A 21,931-nucleotide genomic window follows, 5' to 3' on the forward strand; every position below is an offset into this window, starting at 1 on the left:
TGGGCTCCATCTGTCCCTGCAAATCTCGAAATAGAGGGGACTCAGTCAAAGTGCACCAGGGAGCGGTTGGCTCGGCGGACAGTGCCATGAAAGACGCCAGTCGCCGCGATGAATATGCCAGTTTGCTCGGGATTCTCTGCTATGAAACGGAAGCACGAGCCATAATGGAAACTGTCTCCTGCCTCAAGGTGTGCGGGATCTCTGACTACTGTGACGGTCACGAGTGCGATGGCTAGCATGCCTACGCGTCACTGGCTGCCGCCGTGTGCACCAAGGAACTTTTGTATACGATCACAGACGCAAGAGGCGATTAGCTCGCCGCCACCACGCCCGTCCTCCAAGGATGAAGAACCAGCCCCTCCTCTGCCACCACGGCCGATTCTAACGTTTATCAGGGATGAGGCTCTGACTTGGGCAAGACCGGCACCAGCGAGACCTGCCCCACCCAAGCCACCAAAGCTCCCAGCTTTTGAATCTTCTATTCCGCCACCTTCGCCTCCTGCTTCCTGTCGGGGATCACAAGCATCAGCCGAATCATTTCGGGGTAGTACGACTCGACACGACCACCATTCTCCATCAGAGCCTGTAGAGCAGAAGGATACACCTCCGTCCACCTCTCAATCACCTTCTCCTCCGGGGGATTCCTCAGGCCTGTTCCCAGCAACCGCTTCATTCCCTCCTCCAGAGCAGACAATTGAGCCTCCGTCTACTCGACCTATGTCCTTTGTAGAGGAGAAATCTGACTGCTTGTCGGCAGTTGTTTCAACTTCGCTTCCCGAGCGGACGACTTCGCCTTCGACTGCCCTTGAGCCAATAACATCTTCAGGCGAGTCCTCGGACTCGTCCCCAGTAACCCCTCCATTGCTACCTCGAGAGCAAAGGACCATGTCTCTGTCTACTTCTACATATACCGCAAGAGATCTCTCGCCTCCTTCTCCACCAATCGTGTCATCGCCGCCTCCAGAGCAAGCATCTATTTCTGAAAGTTTGTCTGCTCCAAGGCAGGCTTCGAATTATTCTCTCACAATCGCACCTTCGTCTACTCCTCGGCCCATGTCGAGCCCTCTAACTCGTCCCCAGCAGCAGCTCCACCATCCTCTTCAGAGCAGACGAGTGAGCTTCGATCTGCCCCTCGAATCATGCCTTCCACCCCAAGCGAGTCGTCTAACCCCCAACCAAGCACTCTATCACCGGCACCAGATCAATCGATCGAGCCTCCATCTAACCCTCAACCTATACCTTCTCCTCCAAGGCAATCCTCCGAAGAGTTTAAAAAAACATGTCATCATCAGTGGTGATCGTGGTGTCGTCCCCAGAGGACCCCGCGCCTCGTACCAGCGTTTCTGCCAGGCGTAAACTTTTTGAAGGTATACCAATCATGGGACTTCGGCGCCAAGTGAATGCGGAAGATTGAATATTCTTAAAAGTCCTCCGGGGTTGTTCTCTTTCCTCTGCTTGCATTGCCCTTTTACTTCATCTCTTTTCATTCCTCTCTCATTTTCTCTATTTGTCTGATCTATTTCCCCCTCTACTTATAGGATCGCCGGGGATTAGTCCCAGCTTAATGTCTAATTGATGAGATAGATAGATGATGCCATGCGCAACGAAAATTCTACTTCGGTACATGAATGATATCAGTCTTCTCACGAGTAAACTATAAGTTATCAAAAAAACAAAAACAAAAAAAAAGAACCAGGGTTGAGCGCATTCGATTGAAACCCTACCTCAACACATCGTGATTGCGAAGCACATACTCAGTGAGGTCCGTTATGATTGTCAGTGAAGTCTTGATTTAATAATTTCATATCTGCTGGTTGAATCTCATCCTCTGAGTGTTGTTCGCTGATGAGCCTCGGATTGATTGATTGATTGATTCCTACACACGTATGTCAGCGATAGGCCGAGTGGCGGCAGGTCACGGTCACCTTGCAGGTCGGTTACAAGTGTTTGACCGTTTCCATCATGAAAGGCAATGAACCCTTGAGCTTCTGTCCACATTTTGACTAATCACGAGTTATACAGATCGATTCCTGCCATGTACGAGATCCCCCCTTAGCCTTAATCGGACCACGTTGACAAACATCCTCGGGGCACGTAAGTGCACAACCAGTTCTCGAGTTCAGATCATTCATGGATATGAAGCAGTACAAGGGAGAAAAGGCGGTAGATCGACGGCAGTGGCGAAAAACTACAATCATAACGCACTGAACCGAGTAGCTCATTCATGAAAGTAGTCGGGAGAAAGCGAGGCCATCGTGAAAACAGTGCCAAGAGCATCCATCGCAACGCACCGAGCCCAGTATGTGCTGAGCCCTACTAGGGATAGGCCATCGAGGGACGAGTGATTAGCTGCGCTGATATGTGGATTTCACAGGCTTCCAAGCACGCTGACCGGCTGCTCAACTAGCCCTGATCACGAAAGCTTTCTCTGCCGTTATTCGCAACTGCGAGGCCTGGCTCGCATGAACGGCCTCGCTCGCATTAACAGTATCGCCATCGGAAATCCTCAGGCGGTTCCTTTCTTGCATAAACGACCAGTCATCGCATGTCTTCCCAGTCTCGCATAAACTGTAGGATCCATTTCCACAGCTTGGGGCCGGCGACAAACATGTCTTTACGAAGCCGTGTTGGCGGATCGTCTGCGGTATATTGAGTTTTCCATTCTGGCATAATCGTCAGCTTCTTTGCAACTGTATATCTGAGATCCTTGTCGTGAAAGTAGTTCTTTTCATCTTTCTCAATCTTTGAGGGTTGCTGGTCCTCTTTTTGAAGTTCTTTATAAAGCTGGACGTATCGAGGCGAATACCGCTGTTGTAAAATATATTGTGCCAGATCGGCCTCGGGACCACGTGTAAAGTGCCACACGGTCGCGAAAAGGTCGTAGTCGGCAATAGAGTCAAGGCTGAGAAGGCGACTCAATCTCCAGGCAACGTGGGCCTGATAAAGTGATTCGCGATATCTGTGGATCAAGCTCTTGTCGGCGGAGTCGGGCATGGCAGCGACAAAACCATGTATAAAGGGGGTATGTAATTCTGAACTGATTTCGTCGCGGTACTGCGGCAGTCCTGGGGCGGCTAACAACATGGATTCGGGGACGGATGAAGAGAATGCCCAGTCAATTATGCACGTGATATTATAGTCGTCATCAACGTATATATTGTTGACACTCAGATCAGCGTGGCACAAGGGAAATGTCTCCGGAACGATGGCTGGAAGTTGACCACTGTGTAAAATGTCGCGGAGCGCGTTGCCCACAATGATGTAATCCAGTCTGTTCGTGACGAGTCGATTTTACCTCCAACAGTCACGAAGTCGTTCCATAGGCTCACGGCGCTCTTGTATTGCATGCCGGCTTGGTAATCTTCGGGCGAGGGAACAGGTGCCACGAAGCAATGGTGCGATAACGGCAGAGCCTCTGCGTGCCCCACGAACGCAGAAATAAGGCTGTCCCAGAACTCTGCCTCAGAAGTGAAAGGTCCACGTGAGGTCTCCAGATCGTATCGTTCATGTAATATGTGACCACGTGAGAGGCATTCCTTGGGTTGGAAGGACTCCTCTTCTTCGAAGAGTGAGCCAATTTCCTCAAAGCGCAAGTGGGAGAGCTTCCAGGTAATGCGGCCCAGCTGTGTAATTCTTGCCTTGATGGATGTGTCTAGGTCACGCTGAGGAGAACCAGCCGGTTTCCAGGCTTTCGAGAGTGGCCACCCCGGCGCTTCGCTCATGAGAATAAATGGGATACCGATATCGTTGTCGGAAGAAGCGCTACTACAGATTAGCACATTAACATTTTGTGTCTGAGAGGGTCTCTTACCAGTAGTCGTACACTACTGGGACTGGAATGTCGCTATGAGCCCTCAGGTATCGGAGCGTGGCAGCTTCACTGGCCAGTAACTTCATTGCCATTTCCAGTGGCATAAATGGTCTGGGGTGTGGAGATCGCAGGACCCATCGTATTCCATCTGTAAATACAATGAAGATAGCCCAGTTGAAGCTTCCCGAGGCAGGACGTTGATCCGGAGTGCAAACACATGGTACACCACCGTGCCGTAGTGCACTTGCTCGACGGCACAGAGCCTCGAGGTTGAACTTGGAGTAGGTGAATACATTTACCTCCATATCTCGGAGCACTTCGCTCGCAAGAAATCCGAGATGGGAGAAAAGCCTGGTCAAAAAGAGGTTTGCTGCTCTCGCAGGTGGAAGTCGAGTACTGTTAGGTACTCGGTACTCTAGAAGGTGTTGATCGGCCCCGCGCCGCCTTGGGTTATCGATGGAAGCGGTGAGACCCAGCGTCTTCTTATGGCTCCTTCCTGTTCTTCAAGTAAAGGTTCTGATCTCACACTGCAATATCTTTCGTGTTAGTTGTAGTTTTCTATCATCGAAGGAGTTTCTCTTAGATAGGTCCGCGTGCGAAGATACTCCTCAGTGGGGCACGACTTGGATTACTCGGTTCTTAGCCATTAACTAATCCCAATGTTCAATTTGCTTTATAAGGCGCGTCCGTAATCCATTGGCGATGTCCAAGGAGAAGGATGACCCCCTGCTGTTGGTCTCATTCAGCATCCAGGTTTCCGGTCTGCAACTGCCCTCTCACTAAGATCATCCTGGATCCAACTTTGAACCTGCGATACAACTTCACCAACCAGCCGATCATATTGTCCGCTGTTGGATAAAAACATTGACTGGTGTGCCGTTACTTCATCCATATGCTCCATCGGCACCGGGATCCAGAGTGAATCGTCTCCGTGCTTCCAATGGTGTGACGGCAAAAGTACGAATTTGCGTGGCTTGCCGCTACATCTCTCCTTCCTAGCCGGGGTAACGTTGTTACGTTGAATGTGAGTATTTTCTAGAGTAATGTTGGGAGTCGTCGGAGGCAGCCATACTACTTTCCTTCGTCGAGGGCACCCATCCATCCTCCACGTCATCATGATCCTCCGATTCTGCCAGACTGGAGGAAGATGTGTTGAGTTCCAGATTGTCTGCGGGCACTACCAGCGATTGCTCTTCCGAGAGTATACTCCACGTCTGCATCACGGCTGTCTTTGAATTTGTTTCAGCCGGCTCAGTCTGTGCGTGATCCTTGTGTTTCAAACTTCCCCGGGGGCTTGTTCTGGTGGTTGCTGTGCTGTGGGTGTAATAATTGATCCAGCGAACTCGACGCGGGCTCTCCTCCATTTCCAACGCCATCAACTGGCGATACCGTCGACGCAATTGCCTATAGTTGTTCAAGCAGCCAGCGAATCGATATGAGGACACCAAGCGCTTGTAGATCGACCGTGGCAGATCGTGATGGTTTTTGTGGACGAAGTGAAGCATGCCATCGATACGATCTCGCTCCGCAAGATGCACGTCATTGGCGAATGGCGGGTCAAATCGCGGCCCCGCTGATGCGGCGGCCGTTGCGGCACATAGATCGATATCGCTCAGGGTAGCATCTTGCTGGCCAGTTTCGGCTGCCGCTGTGTCTGGTTGTTTAGGCTGCCACAGCCCGCGAAGCCCTGTCGGAATCACATGTGGATGAAGCCCTAGGAATGGAACGTCAAAGTTGACCAGCCCGAGAATGCGATGTGAGGATTGTGAGGGGAAAGGGCTGGGTAGGAGCGCAACATCGGCTGCGAGAATGCCCCCGAGGCTATGGCCCAGTAGGATCACGTCGAGATCATCAGCTACGTGTGGTGACAACCTGGAAGATAGGGAGTAATTAGTTGGAGTGTTTTGTCGGCGTACTGCCACTCTGTGCTTTGTCCTCCTGTCAAAGGTATTCACCTACCATTCACTGAAATTCTCAACGGCCGTGCGTAGCTCGCCGCGAGATTTGTATCGAGGATAGACTCGAGTGTAGATCAGGTGTGACTCGCTCAAGAGATCAGTCAGGGCGGTGTGCACATGGGCTGGGAAGTCTGAGAAACTGGCTTTCGAGCCTTCGAAGCTATAGATGTAGATCAGAAGCAAGCGTCATTTGGAGAGGTCGTGGGATGGTGTTGGCTCTTTCCATTCTAGACGCACCTTCCATTGTAGATTGGGAGGCCATTGCAGCACTAGGTTGTAGTATAATACTATAGGACTTTGTCTTCTTTCTCTTTTTCTCTTTTTCTCTCTTCTTCCCACTGAACCTATATTATTTTATTTTAATATACGTTTAGTTTAGTTTTTAATATCAAGAATTAGCAAATGCAGTGGTATATTCTCCTCCCAGTTATCACCAGCCTCCTGGGCATCCTGCTCAGCTTCCTCGCCCTCATAGTCGCCATCTCGAAGGCACTCAATTGCCCGTCTTGTCTCTACAAGCGGAGAGAGGCGAGGATGAGGGACCCGGGACCGGGGGAGCCGGACCAAGGGTATGAGCTGCAGGTGGTGGTGGATCAGTTGGAGGAGCAGACGGAGGGGGGTCCTCCTCCCCCGGACCCGGGTCCCGAGCAGGATGCCCAGGGTGCTGAGGCATGAAAAACAAAAAAAAATTGAAAAAAGAAAACCCCAAAAAAAATAATATTCTTACTGATATTTTTGCTTAGCTAGGGACCAAAAAAACAAAAAAAAAAAAAGAAGAAAGAACAAAAGAAAAAGAAGAGAAAAAAAGAACAAAAGAGAGAAAAAAAGAACAAAAGAGAGAAAAAGAGAACAAAAGAGAACAAAGCCACATCCATGATGTGCACAGTTCCTGACAGTTCTGAAGGTGGCTGAGGTGATGCATGGGAAGAAGCTTCAAGCGCTGGCATTGTCTTGTCGGAAAAGCCTCAACTACAACTCGGACTTCGACGCGGTGAGGATGGCGACTACGAAGTTCAGGACAAAATCACCTTCCAACGTTGCTCACCAGCTAATCCTCTTTCACAGAATAGGCCTCAAGTCGTCATCATCATGCTACCGCTCGGCTCCTCACTCATTGCTCCTAACGAACCGAATGTATACTCGAACCCTTCGAAGAAAAAACCTCAAAACGAGACCCTTTGGTATCAGGATATCACCTTAGAACAACTCCCGAGGGCCATTTACTACAATTCATTACAAGTCACACACAATCGGCAAGCTCGTTATGATGTGAGAAACCGGCACATAAGTCCAAGTGACCGAGGTTACAGGCTACTATGGAAACTGGGCCGAGATCTCCTCGTTCTTGGTTCACTGGCAGCATGAAGCCTTGAATGGTATAATACTACGATTATTCGGCGGATGAGATCGATATGACGAGAACCGTGCCGTCTGTGGGGAGCTCAACCATCTGTGAATGCTGCTGTGGTTTTTGAAACGACCCTCCCAGAATAAGACGATGCGGCTGGCAGCGCAGTGACTTCTGCGGACCTTCGGCTTCTTGATCAAGTCCGATGATCAGATTTTCAGTGCGTTGGAAGTGAGATGCAGGATAGATATCTTCCTGCAGACGATGACACCGTCGAGCACTTGGTGGCTGTTGATGCCAAGGCAAGGGAGAGTACACGAGAGGACTACTAGCTCAAGTTGTGGGCTATGTGAATGCGTACCAATGCCGTGGTTTTGGTGAAGCGGGTCAGCAAGTTCAGGTCCATGTGTCTGAGTCATTTTGACATCAGCTAGGTTTGATTGAGTTCTTCGTGATGTTGTGACGTCGAGTCCTTGTATAATGCCTGCAGTGATAGCTTTAGTTTCACGAATCTAAGTGCCTTTGAAAGCGTCTTGAAAAGCATTGCAATTCCAGCTGGAGCCGTTGCAGACTTGCCTATTTTAGTATCAATTTCACGGTGAGCGACGAAGCCAGTGTGTAGCCAATACAATGGTATAAGAGAAACAAGTGGTGGGGGGACCGCCCAATTGAGCGGAGCAGGCACTACGCATAGTACTCGACTGCCACGTGCAAGAGCAGCGATCCTCTTTTTGACCAGACTCTCCATCTCACATTTCTTGCGAGTGAAATAAGCGAAATATCCTGAGATGCGGAGCCAGACATATTCACCTACTTCGAATTTGACCTCGGGGCCCTGTGTCGTCGAGTAACTTCACTAAGGCGCGGTGTTCGATGTGTTGACAGGTGGATAGCGTCTTCTACTCGTGCCCACTGACCCTCGACCTTCTTATCATTTTACTATTCATACAGAGAGCTTAAGTAGTTTGTGCGAGCATAGCCTTAGATAATCAAGCAACCCATTGAAGATTGAGCAATTCGGCTTGGAAGCTATCCAAGAGAGACTAAGTAGAAGCTAACGCAGGCAGCAAGTAGGCCGAACCAAGGTGAGGCCTAATGGCGTCTGCGACTGGTAACATGAAATGACACCAATATCAATTGCGGCATGCCGTTCCTCCGAAATTTTGCCCGGGCCAGTCGTCTCTGCCAAATCTGCTTAGCTTACAGCTTTCTTCAAAAGCAAAGGTGCAATCACAATGGGCGCGCCGGACCGACTCACCTTATTTCTAGTCTTAGCATTGATACTTTTACCGTCCGTGCTTTCAACATCTGTCTATTCACTGTCCGTGCGTTCAGCATATGTCGTTTCACTGTCCATGCTTTCAGCATCGGTGCTGGTGTTGCAATGACTTGAAGCATGAACACGCGCTCGCCTCTGCTCTAACCGAATAATCACCCCCCCAGTTGTTATCACGACCCCCGCGGGAAGTGCCAAACAGCCTGGGAGCCAGTAGGGTCGGGTCGATCGATTCAGCGCCCACATGCAGACCGCGAGGCCCACATTCAAGACGGAACCGAGAATATAGCTCCAGACCACTAGATCCAGCTTATACATCGGAGTCGGTGATGCCCTTAGTACCAGTGCTTCACCTTCCTTCTCGACCTGCTGATGCTGCTGCTGCTGCTTCTCCTCATCCACATCCACCAAGTCTCTGGCAACGGAGGAGGCTTGGTCATCGAGCCTGAACCAGAAATCGTGGATCGAGGCGAGAGTGGCGAACGCTTTCTGGCGCGTGCGGAGCGAGCCGCCCAGTCGCCAGCGGCCCCACAGGTACATGTCCGGAGATCTACAGAATGCAACCGCGAGGCCCGGGAGATAGTTGTGAGCGTACAGGACCTGGGTGGCAATCTCGACCCACTTCTGGCGGGGGGAGTTGTCGGCCTCGCAGGTGGGGTGACACATTGATTGGGGTGGGTAGCCAAGTAACCAGATGTAAACTCCTAACCAAGCGAGGGAATGCAAAGAGAAGAGAATGACGAAGATTCCTCGGGGTGAGGAGGCCCATCGTCGTAAGGCTCGGCCTTTAGCTGTCCAGTAACCCGTAGGGGGCATGTCTCTGAGTTGAGGAAAATGGTACCGAGATTGTTGTGAGAGAGTGAATCTTCGATCAAGTTTCAAGTATTCTTTGGTGGGTATTATGGGAGAAAAAGATGTAAATGGATGAGGTTGTGGCAATGAGTGACTGTGTGCTGATTCAGAGCAGAATAGAGATACTTGACGGGACAATGTAGAAAAGCAGAATGGAAATGACTCACGTTGTAGAAAGATGGTGCGGGCCTAGAGAAGACCTCGTGATGACAGAACCTTGAATGACACAAACTTAAGGACGCCGTCCAGGTGGTGTGTGGATATTGATATCCAAGGTGTGGTCGGAGGTTAATTCCGTTCGTATTCGGTTGATAGCATAGCATTGCTATCATACTATACTTGGAATAACCTGCAAATAAACGCAATGAGCCTGCAGAATACACTGGAACTTATTCGAGGAAGGGAAGAAGAGGGATGAGAAGAATGCATGTTGCTCAATATATTCACTCACTAGCCTAACACGCCAGATACCGAGTTCCATCAATAGATATCAGGCTACTTGAATAGAAGGACCAGCGATGTAGAACAGCTCTGGTTTGCTAAGTAGAAACAATCCACTTTCAGGCACTCGGAATCTATTTTCTCTAAGTCCCTTTGTGGTTTATAGCGGATTAGCTATAGATTCTGAGATCGAGGAATGGTTAATCACCTAAACGAGGCAAAAGAGGCGCGATGATGAATTGAACGGACTCTATAGCACCACCTCAGTCCTCCGTCGACATCCACAGATTTCTCACCACGACTCTCTCCATGCTTGAAAAGGGACATGATGGGATGAGTACAAGGCTTTCTGGTTCCGACGTCACGCGTTATTCACCAAGCTCGGCGAAAACCACGTTGATGCGGCAATTCAAAATACCACATTAAGATATGCCTTTCGAAATCCCGCATGCTCATATCTGCTTTTTAACTCTGTCGCCCAGTAAACTAAACCTAGAAAGAAAATCCTGAACGTACAAATCAATTCGCTATTGTCAGAATCAACGTTCCTCCGGCTTTGAGGAAAACCACTCTCATGGATCTCATTGTCAATCGCCCATGGTAAGAGTGAAAACAAGATCTTTTCTACTGTACGTCCAGTTGGGATCAATCCTTCATATCTTTTCTATCTCTGTCCACTCTCTTACTTACTCACTTTTCCACTCTTCCGATCTCTCCCTTTCTTTACTTCTCACCCACTCATGGGCTTTCCAAAATGCGGGCGGTTAGGTGAGTTCTTAGGGGATTAATCCGGGGTAGATGATTTTACATGGATCAGCTAACCTGATTATCTTCTCATCAATCAGACAAGCCTGTTGTTGAATGCTAGCACATCTGTGGACGCTCTTAAGTCCCATAGAGCATGCCGTCTCAATGCTCGAGCTACGGAAAACCATATACCGTCGTCCCAAAGCGTTTCCTCCGGTTAGGGCCAGAATATCTCCCATACGCCGATGGAATATGTTTGTCAAGGCCGAAGGCTGCGTCCCGACCATCCGTTCTTCGTTAAATCCGATACCTGCAAAATCACAGACCGTATTCTTCCTTCTTCCGGGAAGAATGTGAGTGCTGAGGAGCAACAAGAGTACTGCGATCGTGACGAGGGAGAGAAGGATGAGGCAGACCAGTCTGATCTATTTTTGGAATAAGACCTTCTCGGCATCCATATCGGTATCTCATGCCCAAAAGGTATCACGATAGACAGGAACTAACGCCTCCTAAGCAGTATGACACTAACCGAGGATTTCACTGCACGGCATGTGGGCATTGCTAGACATTGCCAAGGTGCAGACGTGATCGACAAAACAAAAATTCCACAGCGCCTGCAACATCCAGTCCGAATAGACATACCGCTAGTATGAATTCACAATGACATACAGCCTCTGGATGCGAATATTTTACTGAGCCGAACCCGGAGTCATCCACAAGCATCGACTACGCCCGGCAAGGATGATAGCCTGTCGGCGTTGAATCTAGGATGATCTTAGTGAGAAGATAGTTGCAGGCCGGAAACTTGGTTGCTGAATGAGATGGCCTGCTGAGGCTCATCCTTCTTTCTGGAACGTTGTTGATAAACAAAAAAGATGTTATTGTTTGTTGTAAGCTGCCACTTATGAATGTTATTAAGATGACCCGGATCGAAGGTGAAGCGCATGTCATCCGAGCAGCGGTGGGTATCCTGGCTTGTCCTCGTTCAACGCATGTTGATAGGAGAAGAGGTGCTACAGGTATCCTTAGATTGAACTACCAAGAATTCTACAGCCTCCTGATTAAAGCTCGGTGGAAGAATGCGGCCCTTTATAGTTAGAGTCCGACCCAACCGAACAGAAGTGTTCAATGTTACCAACAACTCGCCAGGGACCCGCAGAAGAGCCGGTATGTCTATTCGAGTGCCAGGATCATCTGAATGCGCGACATAGGGCAGGAGAGATTGGGCTCAACTACCTACCTAGTACCTAGTACCGCAGCATGCGCTCCGCAAACCCGTATGGCTTGTCACGGTTCCATCACCTCACCCGGACATCACCTACTACCTCCTCCCCCTCCCAAGGTCTCTCCCCCACCTAACACCCAATGATCTTCTTTCCCTTTTCCAACCCCATCCTTTCTGCCGTCATAATCAATCAGTGGTTTCTTTTTCTTCGTCCGTAGCGACACACTTCTGCGAACGAAGATTGTACAATACCCATGATGAGTGACCCGGCGTCCGATGAGCCCAAGGGCTTTCCCTCACTGGAGGAAGAGACACTACAACACCTCGAAGGGAAGGTGTATATCGTCGGCGCCAACGAGTACGGTCTGACCCGTCTCGTGGAGGAAAGCATGAACGTCTATCACAGGTTGCGACGCGCAGTGTTTTGGACGAACAGGATCAGTGACGGCCTCGACGTCGTCGTCAAATTCTTTATTGAGTGCAGCTTTCCAACCCCCCCCCTTGTTCTGTCTGACAGACAACTCTTGAGTATTTTAAGATATCCAGAAACTGACCTGAGAGACACCATGGCAATCTAGACAACACCCCATCCTCACCACCGTAGACCCACACCGGGGCATCTTCAACCGGCTCGGGCGCACCGCAATCGAAGACGACTTCCAAGCACTCGAGGCCACGGAAGATTTGAACGGCGTCCCCCACATTCTCGATCGTAGTCGCAGCAGCGGTGAGGTGGTGCAAGGCCCGGATTTTGAGTATCCCGGGGGCAAGCTGGACATCGTGGCTATGACCCGGCTGCCTGGATATCCGCTGAATTTCTTTGAAGGGCGGCTTGAGCCGTGGGAAGGGGATCATGTCAAGGGTGAAGTGCTGCGGATTGTCAGGTAATTAGACTCACAATGTGAGGCCCAATCTACCGGGCCTGACAGTTGCTCCTCATGTTCGATGGTGATGGATTTGGCTAATACTAGAGGTTGACTTGGGGCAGGGAGCTGAGACAACGGGGCCGGGCGTATGTCGACGGCGACCCGGACAAGGTTATTTTCGACAGACGCAGTCTGCAAGTGTATGGAAGGGTTTTTGTTCTCTAAATCTGCCACGATGTTGTGACTAATTCATGGACAGGGGGATTTGCTCTCTCGGACGCGCATATCCCACCTCTCATCGCGGGTTCCCTATCAGCGAGAACACCAATGTTATCGAGCAGTTGGGGAGGGATATTTGGTGGTTTTACGGACAAGCTCGAGGTTCTTAATGCCGCACATTCCAATAGCTTTTGCTTTTCAACCGTCAATGGATTCTCCTGTTGGTCCTTGCGGTATGCTAATGCGGATGAAACCCTTTTGATTGAGTACGGACGCGGTTCTCTTTGCCTGTAGATGACCCCCGCGGCTAGAGACATGATGGGAAGTGTCATCATGATCACGCCCCTTGATCGCATGACCTTCTCGGTACGGACTGTTTAGTGCTTGCTATAGCTTACTCCAAGGTCAGATACCCACTTCAAACTCTTCTTCTTTTCTATCGGTCTAGCTATAGGAAATGCTTCGTGGTAGAAAAGGCGGATCCCTTCACCATGATTCCACCTCACATATCCCGAACATATCCCTGCTCCAAAACCCCTCCTTTATCCAATACAATATAATACTCCGCATCCTTGATCGCTTCCAGCCGATGCGCAATGGTCACCACCGTCGACTCCCTCATCTCCTCACGTAGAATCTGCTGGATCTCCAACGAGCTTTCATGGTCGATAGACGCCGTCGCTTCATCCAGGATGACGATGGGACTGCGCCGCAGCACCGCTCGCGTGAGCCCAATCAGCTGCCGCTCGCCCTGGCTCAGATTGCGGCCTCCGGCTTCCACGGGCGTCTCGAGACTCCAGCCGTGGCGGCTGCAGACGCGCTTGAGCACCTCGGCGCAATCGGCGTCGGAGTACTCCCCCGTCGGATCGAGGTTGAGCCGAATGCTCCCGGGGAAGAGGACAGGGTCCTGCGCGACGAACGTGACGCGGGACCGCAGCGCTTGCGTTGTGACCTGCGCGATGTCCAGGCCGTCGACGAGGATGCGCCCGGATTCGGGCCGCACGACGCTGAGCATAGCGACGGCCAGCGTGGACTTGCCGCTGCCGGTGCGCCCAATGATGGCCGTTGTGGAGCCGCCGGGGATGCGCAGGGAGATGTTGCGAAGGGAGGGGTCGAGGTGCGGCGCGTAGCGGATCGTCACGTCCTCGAAGACGATGTCCTGGCCGAATTTGGGCCACGAGGCCGGAGGATCGATTGTGCCGAGGGGTTCTTGCTCCACGTGCAGCAGTTCGTCCACTCGCTCGACCGATACAAAGTCCATTTGGAGCTGGCCGTACTGCTTGCACAGGGCATGGGTGCTGGTGACAAAGTTGTTGGCCGCGATCAGGACGAAGGCTGCTAGGCCGGGGCTGACGCTGGTGTAGAGAGCGAGGACGGTAAGGCAGAAGGTCGAGACCGCGGAAAGGCTCTCAAACCGGTACATGAGCCAGCTTTGCAGTGACCAGTAGAAATGGTCCATGCCCTGGAACTTGTCGACGACGGCGATGACGCGGTCCTGGAAGCGGCTTTCAGCGTGGAAGGCGCGCACGGTGGTTAGGCCATGAAGCAGTTCACCGAAGTTGGAGATTAGTGGACTCAGCGATACCATCTCCAGACGTCGCAAGCTCTGCGAGGTGGGGAGGAATCGTCGGAAGATGAGAACAAAGGCCGCGGTGAGCAGGAGCGAAAACCCGAGGAATGTGGGAGTCACAGTTGCGATCACGGCGATCGAGGACACCCAGGTGATGGCTTGGAATGCGATCATTTGGAACTGTTCGCTGATGTTCCCGTCGACCACTCCAATGTCAGAAGTAAGTCGATTCATCAGGCGACCCACGGGCGTGACATCGAAGAATCGGAACGTGGCGTTGCTCACTCGTTCCATCACCTCCTCGAACAGCGTTCGGCCGGCGCAATAGACGATCACCAACATCAGAAGCTGTGCGAGCAGAAGCATCAGGGACTGAAAGCTGGTAATGAGCAAAAATGCTACCAACCAGGGTTTCACATTCTCTTCTGGCGCGGGGAAGCCACCAAATGGGTCCCGCGGCGCCCAGTGGATGTTGTTTGCCATCGTCGAGGCGGTAGTTAGTTCCGCACTGGAAGACACACGGTTGAGGTTCGATTGTCCGAAGAACAAGAGTACCTGCTTGTATGCCTCTCCCCACTCCTTGAGAAACCATGACTGGCCAACGGAAGACAGGCGATAGATTGTCAATACCGCAAAGAGGGCGAGCCACCAGCGGTATTTGCCAGCTTGGATGTACTTCCAATATACTCGTGCCTGCACTCCCCATTCTGCTCTATGTTCTTCTTCTATGAATTTCGAGGGAATTGCAGCAGAGGCATCTTCAAGAGCAACTTCACCCTCGTTGGCAGTTTCTGTGCTTTCTGACGGAGCGCTTTCCTGGTCATCGCTGCCATGAGACGACACATTCTGGTTAATTTCTACCGTGGCCTTCCCATTTTCGATGCGAACAATTTGGTCAGCAATTTCACGGACTAGGTGGGTTCTGTGAGTGACAAGTACCACAGCCCGGTTGCGCATTAGCGGACCCAAGAAACATTTATGAACAACTGTCTCTGCTGTATTATGGTCTAAGGCTGAAAGAGGGTCGTCAAGTAGCAGTATCCTAGCCGAGCTATACATTGCCCGTGCCAGAGCCACCCGTGCCTTCTGACCCCCAGAGAGACCTATTCCATTCTCGCCCACAAAAGACAGGTCACCATGCTTGAAGTTGGAGAGATCCGGTATAAGTGCACAGGCATCTAGCACCAGCTTGTAACGCTGCTCATCAAACGGCGACGAGAACAGAATGTTGTCCCTGATACTCATGCTCTGCAGCCACGGGGTCTGAGCACAGAACCCGACCATTTCATTTGGGAGATGGGAGATTCCTTCCAGTCTATCCAGCTCGCCCAGTAGGGCTTGGAGCAAAGCTGTCTTGCCAGATCCCACCTTACCGTGGACAACGGTCAGACCTTGAGGCACGTCAAGGTTGAGATTGGCAAGCACAGGTGATAATTTCCCGGGCCAGGCAAAGGTACATGATTCCAGTTTGATGAGAGAGGCGCAGTCAGCAGCAAGTGGCGTGTTCTCTTTATCAGGCTCTGCCATGAAGTCCTCGATTCTCTCCATAGCGATCGAGGCGTTTATGAGCACAGTGATGAGACTCGGGATATCCCTCAGTCGGGTTTCCAACATTGTAAACAGCTGAAGAGCAGGAAAGATGATATCGATGCGCAGCGGGTTTCCAGCCAAGAAGGTGTAAGCGTATAATGCGACCACAGGGAACAGCCCACTAGCAAGGGTGTTGATGAAGCGAATCAGCACATTCCAAAGACTAGTGACAATTCGCAGGTTCAACTCGGACTGTCTGGCGTCCATTACCTGACGGAGCCAATGGTTCTGCCAACCATACCAACGCAAATGTCGCAGAGCCTCAACAAATTGAGAAGATATCTGAAGCCGGGTATCTGTTGCTAGGCGACGTACACGTTCCCAACGAAGAAGCGTACGAGTGATGAACGCGTTAAGCGTTTGGGCAACCAGAATGGCTATAACTCCCAAGAAGCATGACGGGCCGAGAAGCTTCCAGACGAGAACGGTCGCAATGATAAGCCCCAGCGGTTTGTCAATCAGGGAGTCAATTTCCCAGAATCTCTGCGCGACTTCGTAGACGTCTCCACGTAATAGATTGAAGATTTTGCCCATGGACGCTGTTTTCTTAATCTTCTCCTTGCGCGTTACCCTCTTGGAGCGCGAGAAGGGCCACCACCACCTCTTTGATTGGCGATCCGATTCTGTATCATCATCCGTTTCTTCGGAGGGCTCGGATCCATCTTCCTTCTCGCTTATCTCCTGATCAAAGACGTTCTTTCTCGAAAGTGCCTTCTCATAAACCATCATGATCATCTCGCCTCTACTCCGTTCGTAGGCACGTCTCCCGTACCACAGATTGAGAACCTGGGCCTGCGCTAGCACCAGGCGAAGCATCAGACTCAGCAATGCATAGGTCAAGGCCGGTCTATTGGATGTGCCTCGATCCTTCATCGCCTGCAACAATTGCTGGAGCAAGACAGGGGTCGAGAAATCTGCATATTTAGTCAGCGACGCGCAGCCCCTCATTGACAGGTTACCAACCACAAAACATCTGCACGATGGAGATTGTCGTTATTATTAGCACGTCAATTCCATTCGCTTGAAGTAGCCTTCCCAGCACGGATCCTTTCAATTGCCGGAACTTCTCGTGCAGTCTGCGATGCTGAAACTCGTACCCCAGAAACCACACATCTTCCTCCTGCAATTGTTTGTTCTTGCCTACAGAAATTAATGGAGCCATCCAAGACACGCTCAGAAACTGCCAAAGTCGCAAGTTGTCCTCTGGGCTGCGCAAGTCGCTGGATGGCACTTGACCAACGGCGCTGATGTCGTCCTGCGGAAGACTATGGCGGCGAAAGGGCATTGCAAGGATGACCGTACAGCCGGCCAAAGCAGCAGCAGCAGCCACATGGCGTGTGAAGAGTCTAGAGACATTATACACATCATCATTGATGAGATATGCGGACTCAACCACCAATGCACTCAGAAAAAAGGAAAGCAGGGATGTAGGGCACGATCTCGGGCGCAGCACTGCAACCATGGCAGCAGCCACAGCCTGGTCCCTTGTCAGCGGGGCGGAGTTTCATCGCGAACCATTGCTTTTTCCACGTACCCAGGAGACAGGGAGTGCGGTGCTTATCAAAGGCCCGCCGAGGATAACACTGATCAGTTCAGCTAGGAATCCAATCATCGAGATGGCGAACAGGGCTACAACCCAGCCAACCCGCTGCGGTGGCCGTTCTATGGGCAGCTCTATCAATGCTGGCTGCTCCTGAATGAAGGTATTCATCCATTTTGGGCATCTTATCGAAGCTCCATGTGATAGTAAGTGGCTCAGTGCAATGATCAAAATAACGATCGCTGGTGCAAGAGAGAGGTACTCCAAGGCACAGAGCGACGGCCGCGCATGGGGAGAGTCCTGAGGCGGAATATGTCAACAACGGACATTCGATACATGCATGTCAGATAAGAATTCAGAAGAGCTTACCCACAGCCAATGACAGGAACTAGCATCTCCATCATTCATGTCTATCAGCATCAGAATTGACCACCTAAAGACTGGGTTTTGGTAACACAAGGCACTTAGAGGAAGTAGTAAGCCATCCAGGTCTCTCATCTCACCTTAGGCTAAGACGCTAAAACGGCGGACTCCGCACCGCCTTTTGTTCATGCCTCAGGCACTACATCCGAAAACAGACTAGCAGAAGGATGGTGAGCGGGGCGTAACCTAGAGGGGGTGAGAACACTCCCCCACTACAACACTTTTGATATAATCCTAGTAGCGACTATTGAGGTTAGAATAAATTCAACTCCTAATATTACTTATCATCTTATTCTTATTCTCAAGATCAGACCTTAAGTCAATATCATGATAATACTGTTTATCTCTACTTTCTTAAATCTTTTTTAAGAGATACACCACAATAGAAAATGTCAGTATAAACATAAGAACTAAGAGACTCATTACCTCAATAAAGTTTGATGAATATACCTCAGCCCCTGACTCAATGGACTTTTGTCAGAACTTAAGTATCGAAGAAAAAGTTCTAAATGTATTTTTAGTCGGATATTAGCAATAACAACCACAATCCATCTTACTAGCTCCCAAACCATTGAGTTAATTCAGCCTTAACCAGCTCTATCTTGCACTGCTCTATACAGGCCATTTTATGGGATTTAGAATTCTTTGAAGCAATCAATTAGCTAGATTAGTACTTTAATATTTCTTAAAATAAGTAGCATAATATCTTTATCAGATTATAAGTCTTTATTTATTAGCTCTGGCAGCCCCACCAACACAGATCTAAATCATAGAAAAACCAATATAACCACTTGAATCTAATTGTCACAAAGCACCTTCAGGTGCGCATTCCAAAGGACAGCCGTTGAATCATTAGCAAAAGGACTAGAATGTAAAGCCGATGGCTTTACACTGCGTACACTATATAAGGTTGTATCGATCAGGCATCTAGTGGTTCTTCGGGTGCTGAGCACTTTGCCTGTAATTGGAAAAAACTATATTATAGACTTGAAAGTTAGTCTTAGGCCTTACAGAAGTCCAAAAGAGAAATCGTTGTACTACTTAGATCTTATAGAACCCTCAGAACAGAATCTTTGTATACTGTAGTATATACATAGTCCAGATCTTCGGCTTGACAAACATTCTCGGCTAGATCAGTACCTTAATATTCTTTTGGCCGAGCAGTGCAACGTTCTCATCATAATTATAAAGGCACTTGAACAGCCGTATAATTAGACCAGGAACAGCTGTATAGATGCTCTTGTCTAGCTGTGAAATTAGGCCGTCAAAGCTGTAATATAGACCTTCGGCTACTCAAAAATTGCTTAGGAAGATATAAGTATAGGCCCTCCTGGGCCCGCCATAGGCGCTGCCTGCAGGTCAGGCCCTTGTGTAAGTAGTCCTCCAGACAGGGTATGGTTATTGTTCCAAAGCATGTATGTGCTGCGTCCTACAAGAAACTGGCCATTCGGGGACAAGTCATCCGCTGTTCAAACATACTGATTAGCTGCTTGGATAGCCTGCCAAGCACAAATCATATAATCTATATTTGTTATTGCTGTTATCCGCTAGTCTTGATAGTGTGAGGCCTTGCTCGCCACAGCTATTACAGTTGCAAAAGCTACCACAGCTGCGAGGACTGCTAGGACTGCTACTGCCATGAGCACTGCCACAGCCGCAACTTCTTACGTGATTTCTTGCTCGTAGGAATAGTTCTATTCGCACAAATAGCCTTACTCGCACGATTCCTTGCATGCCTTGGCCGAGAGCTGATCACCAAGCGTATAAGATAAATTACTTGGTTTCTTGTCTCCTGTAAGTGGGGTGAGTCCCAAGAGCATTCTTGTTCAGAAAGTGAAACAGTTAATTATAGTCACGTGATATCAGTGTCATTGCGAATTTGCATTAATGCTGATCCGAACTTTAAAAGGAGATTGAGAACTTCACCTTCACCGGAGCTGTGAACTTCATGCGCAAACCTCATCATCAGTACGTCTCATCATTTGTCGTCTGTTGCTGACCAGCCGGCATACTAGTTCTGTGTACCACGCGAACCCAGCGCCGCCTTCTCCACTCACCCATTCCTCCGGTATTACCTCTTTCTTCATAATCGTGCGAGGCACGTTCCTTACCCTTCTTGGCAGAAGCTTTTCTATCACTGGCTGTGTTGTCATCCGCGACAAAAGCAGGAGGCAGATCCCAGACCCAGCCCCCGATCTCTCCACCGGCTGTTTGGTCTTCAGAAGCGCCCCCCGGTACCTCGAAGCCAACCCCCGTGATCATGCGCTCGACCACCCACTCGCGACAGTCTAGATCCAGCTCCCACTTTTTGCTCTTCCATGCCCAACCGCTTGGAGGTTGGACGTCCTCGAAAAACCGGCACCCTTTGGGACGGTCGCCTGCGATGCGAAGTGGCGAGAGTGGGTCGTATGGCATCGGACTGAACAGGAAATGGTCCCACTGAGATTCGGCATATGGTGCCAGGGACCGATACTGAATCTCAAAGATTTCGACCTCGCGTTCTTCAGTGTCAGAATCCAGAGAGATATTAGCCAATGATCTCATCAAGGACATGGCACTAGAGGAGGAAGCGGGTAGTGGAACCCCAGCAGCGTTTGCCGCGCTCCTGAGTTGCTTTTCGGCCATGGATTCCGTTCCCGCAGGTTGCTGTGAGAGGTCCGCTGTGATAGCCTGGACAAAATGGTGAAAACGAGGGTGCAGGGAGAATATAGCTAGATTACCGCCAGCCAGGAAGACCAAGCGCCAAGGAACAAGATGGGCAGTCAAGAACAAAAGAGCGGCAACGAGCAGGCACAGTAAGAAAACCGCTGACGAAAGCTTCTCGTCGGAGAAATTGGTCACAGGTGCAAAGGCGGAGACCATGGCGTCGTGGGCGTCGGAGAAGTCCGCCATGCAATTCTGCAAGTCCCGCATATTCACGAAGAAGTCCTTCGAGGTCTCTGAGGCTGGCTTGATGGTTTTCGCAGGTGCCAGTGCCGGGCCATCGTAAGAGTAGTAAGGCATGATACTTGAGGTTGACGTTGAAGGAGGGGGAGGGTGTCGCGCAAGAAATGCAGGCACCATGATGAAGAATAGAAGAATGGAGATCGGAATCAGTACGAAGAGGTGTGGGTTCAGACAGATGAACGAATAGATGAAGAGGAACGAAAGCGTGTGGGAGGCTTTTTTCCAGCTGAACAGACGCTCAACCTGGATTTGAAACGTAAAGACAATTCCAATTCTGCATTGATCCTTAGCATCTTCTGTAAATTAAAACTGGGAGGCTTAGTATTGTACCTTGCATTGAACCTGCGAAAATTGTTTGCCATGAGAGGTAGGCTGAAGGCTGGCCGCTTGGGGTCTGCGGCGAGAGACTTGTCGCCGCCTGACAACGGTTCCTTATCGGCATCTTCTGTAGGCACTACCTGCTCCAGAATTCTTTGAACAGATGGGTTAGGGAAAGTCTGAGAGCATTGCGAATGGATCAAAGAACATACTTGGAGAATAGCCTGTCCTGCAGAGACCGCCCAACCCCCGAGACTGATTGCTTGTGCCCCCGAGCTCGCGGATGCTTGGTATCATGTTTCTGCTTGTCGGAGAATATGACAGGTATAGGCTCATCGCGATTGACGATGGGTTCTGCGATAGTATCATCCATGACGATCCATCAACGAGGACTCTTCTGCTGTGGTCAAGTCAAATCAAGTAGAAGGAGCATCTCCAAGGGGGGTGGTGTGTGTGGAGAAAGGAAAGAGTGAGGTCACAAGTGAAGTCGCAGCAGCAGAAGCACATGCATGGCTGGATGCCCAGATTTTGGGGTCACCGAGCTTATCGGCGGGAGCTTGTATTGTAACTATGGATAGGGTCAGTGACAGTCAGTCACGGGTGGTATTGCGCAATACGACCATTACGTAGAGCAGTAGATAGGACGGAGGGAATGACGGATGACGGTAGGTTAACTTACTAACTACTGCAGTGAGCAGATTACGGAGTACCATCGGGGCGATCCCGCCCAAATGGTAACTAAGTGAGTGGGTGTTTGGGCTGTTTGCAGCCATGGAAGCAGGCAAAAAGGAGCAGGGGGCA

At 50.3% G+C, this 21,931-nt stretch overlaps 5 protein-coding genes across 5 annotated transcripts; 1 reads left to right on the top strand and 4 right to left on the bottom strand.

Annotated features, from left to right (window-relative positions):
* Positions 1-2,538: 2,538 nt before the first annotated feature.
* Positions 2,539-4,116, bottom strand: BO72DRAFT_470861 (phosphotransferase family protein; the record flags this gene model as incomplete). The annotated part of the gene is made up of 3 exons (XM_040947057.1): positions 2,539-3,223; positions 3,256-3,762; positions 3,812-4,116. The coding sequence occupies 3 exons, from the start codon at positions 4,114-4,116 to the stop codon at positions 2,539-2,541; spliced, it is 1,497 nt and encodes a 498-aa protein (XP_040798504.1).
* A 437-nt stretch (positions 4,117-4,553) lies between these two features.
* Positions 4,554-6,031, bottom strand: BO72DRAFT_470862 (uncharacterized protein; the record flags this gene model as incomplete). The annotated part of the gene is made up of 4 exons (XM_040947058.1): positions 4,554-4,846; positions 4,884-5,683; positions 5,771-5,929; positions 6,003-6,031. 4 exons carry the CDS (start codon positions 6,029-6,031, stop codon positions 4,554-4,556), a joined length of 1,281 nt encoding a protein of 426 aa, XP_040798505.1.
* A 2,104-nt stretch (positions 6,032-8,135) lies between these two features.
* On the bottom strand, positions 8,136-9,415 carry BO72DRAFT_530198 (uncharacterized protein). Its single transcript, XM_040950285.1, has 2 exons — positions 8,376-9,415; positions 8,136-8,299 (listed from the first exon to the last, which is right to left on the bottom strand). The coding sequence occupies exon 1, from the start codon at positions 9,207-9,209 to the stop codon at positions 8,430-8,432; it is 780 nt and encodes a 259-aa protein (XP_040798506.1). The 5' UTR covers positions 9,210-9,415; the 3' UTR covers positions 8,136-8,299; positions 8,376-8,429.
* A 1,937-nt stretch (positions 9,416-11,352) lies between these two features.
* BO72DRAFT_470863 (uncharacterized protein) lies at positions 11,353-12,546 on the top strand (the record flags this gene model as incomplete). Its single annotated transcript, XM_040947059.1, has 3 exons — positions 11,353-11,394; positions 11,940-12,136; positions 12,237-12,546. The coding sequence occupies 3 exons, from the start codon at positions 11,353-11,355 to the stop codon at positions 12,544-12,546; spliced, it is 549 nt and encodes a 182-aa protein (XP_040798507.1).
* Positions 12,547-13,174: 628 nt separating this feature from the next.
* On the bottom strand, positions 13,175-21,768 carry BO72DRAFT_410365 (putative ABC bile acid transporter). The gene is made up of 9 exons (XM_040942430.1): positions 21,751-21,768; positions 21,343-21,698; positions 21,143-21,283; positions 19,839-21,086; positions 19,495-19,541; positions 17,813-17,934; positions 17,438-17,743; positions 16,867-17,380; positions 13,175-16,817 (listed from the first exon to the last, which is right to left on the bottom strand). The coding sequence occupies exons 2-9, from the start codon at positions 21,501-21,503 to the stop codon at positions 13,246-13,248; spliced, it is 6,111 nt and encodes a 2,036-aa protein (XP_040798508.1). The 5' UTR covers positions 21,504-21,698; positions 21,751-21,768; the 3' UTR covers positions 13,175-13,245.
* Positions 21,769-21,931: the final 163 nt, after the last annotated feature.

Source organism: Aspergillus fijiensis (genome assembly GCF_003184825.1).
Source record: "Aspergillus fijiensis CBS 313.89 unplaced genomic scaffold BO72scaffold_48, whole genome shotgun sequence".
Taxonomy (NCBI): domain Eukaryota; kingdom Fungi; phylum Ascomycota; class Eurotiomycetes; order Eurotiales; family Aspergillaceae; genus Aspergillus; species Aspergillus fijiensis.

Bases quoted from the DNA above. Each gene is read 5' to 3' on its own strand.
- BO72DRAFT_530198 (XM_040950285.1), bottom strand. From the start codon at position 9,209: ATGCCCCCTACGGGTTACTGGACAGCTAAAGGCCGAGCCTTACGACGA.
- BO72DRAFT_410365 (XM_040942430.1), bottom strand. From the start codon at position 21,503: ATGGATGATACTATCGCAGAACCCATCGTCAATCGCGATGAGCCTATA. The intron at 17,935-19,494 runs GTCCTAGCAGTC...GTGAGATGAGAG, and splicing joins CAGTGCTCATGGCAGTAGCA to ACCTGGATGGCTTACTACTT. The intron at 17,744-17,812 runs GTAAGCTCTTCT...ATTCCGCCTCAG, and splicing joins GTTCCTGTCATTGGCTGTGG to GACTCTCCCCATGCGCGGCC.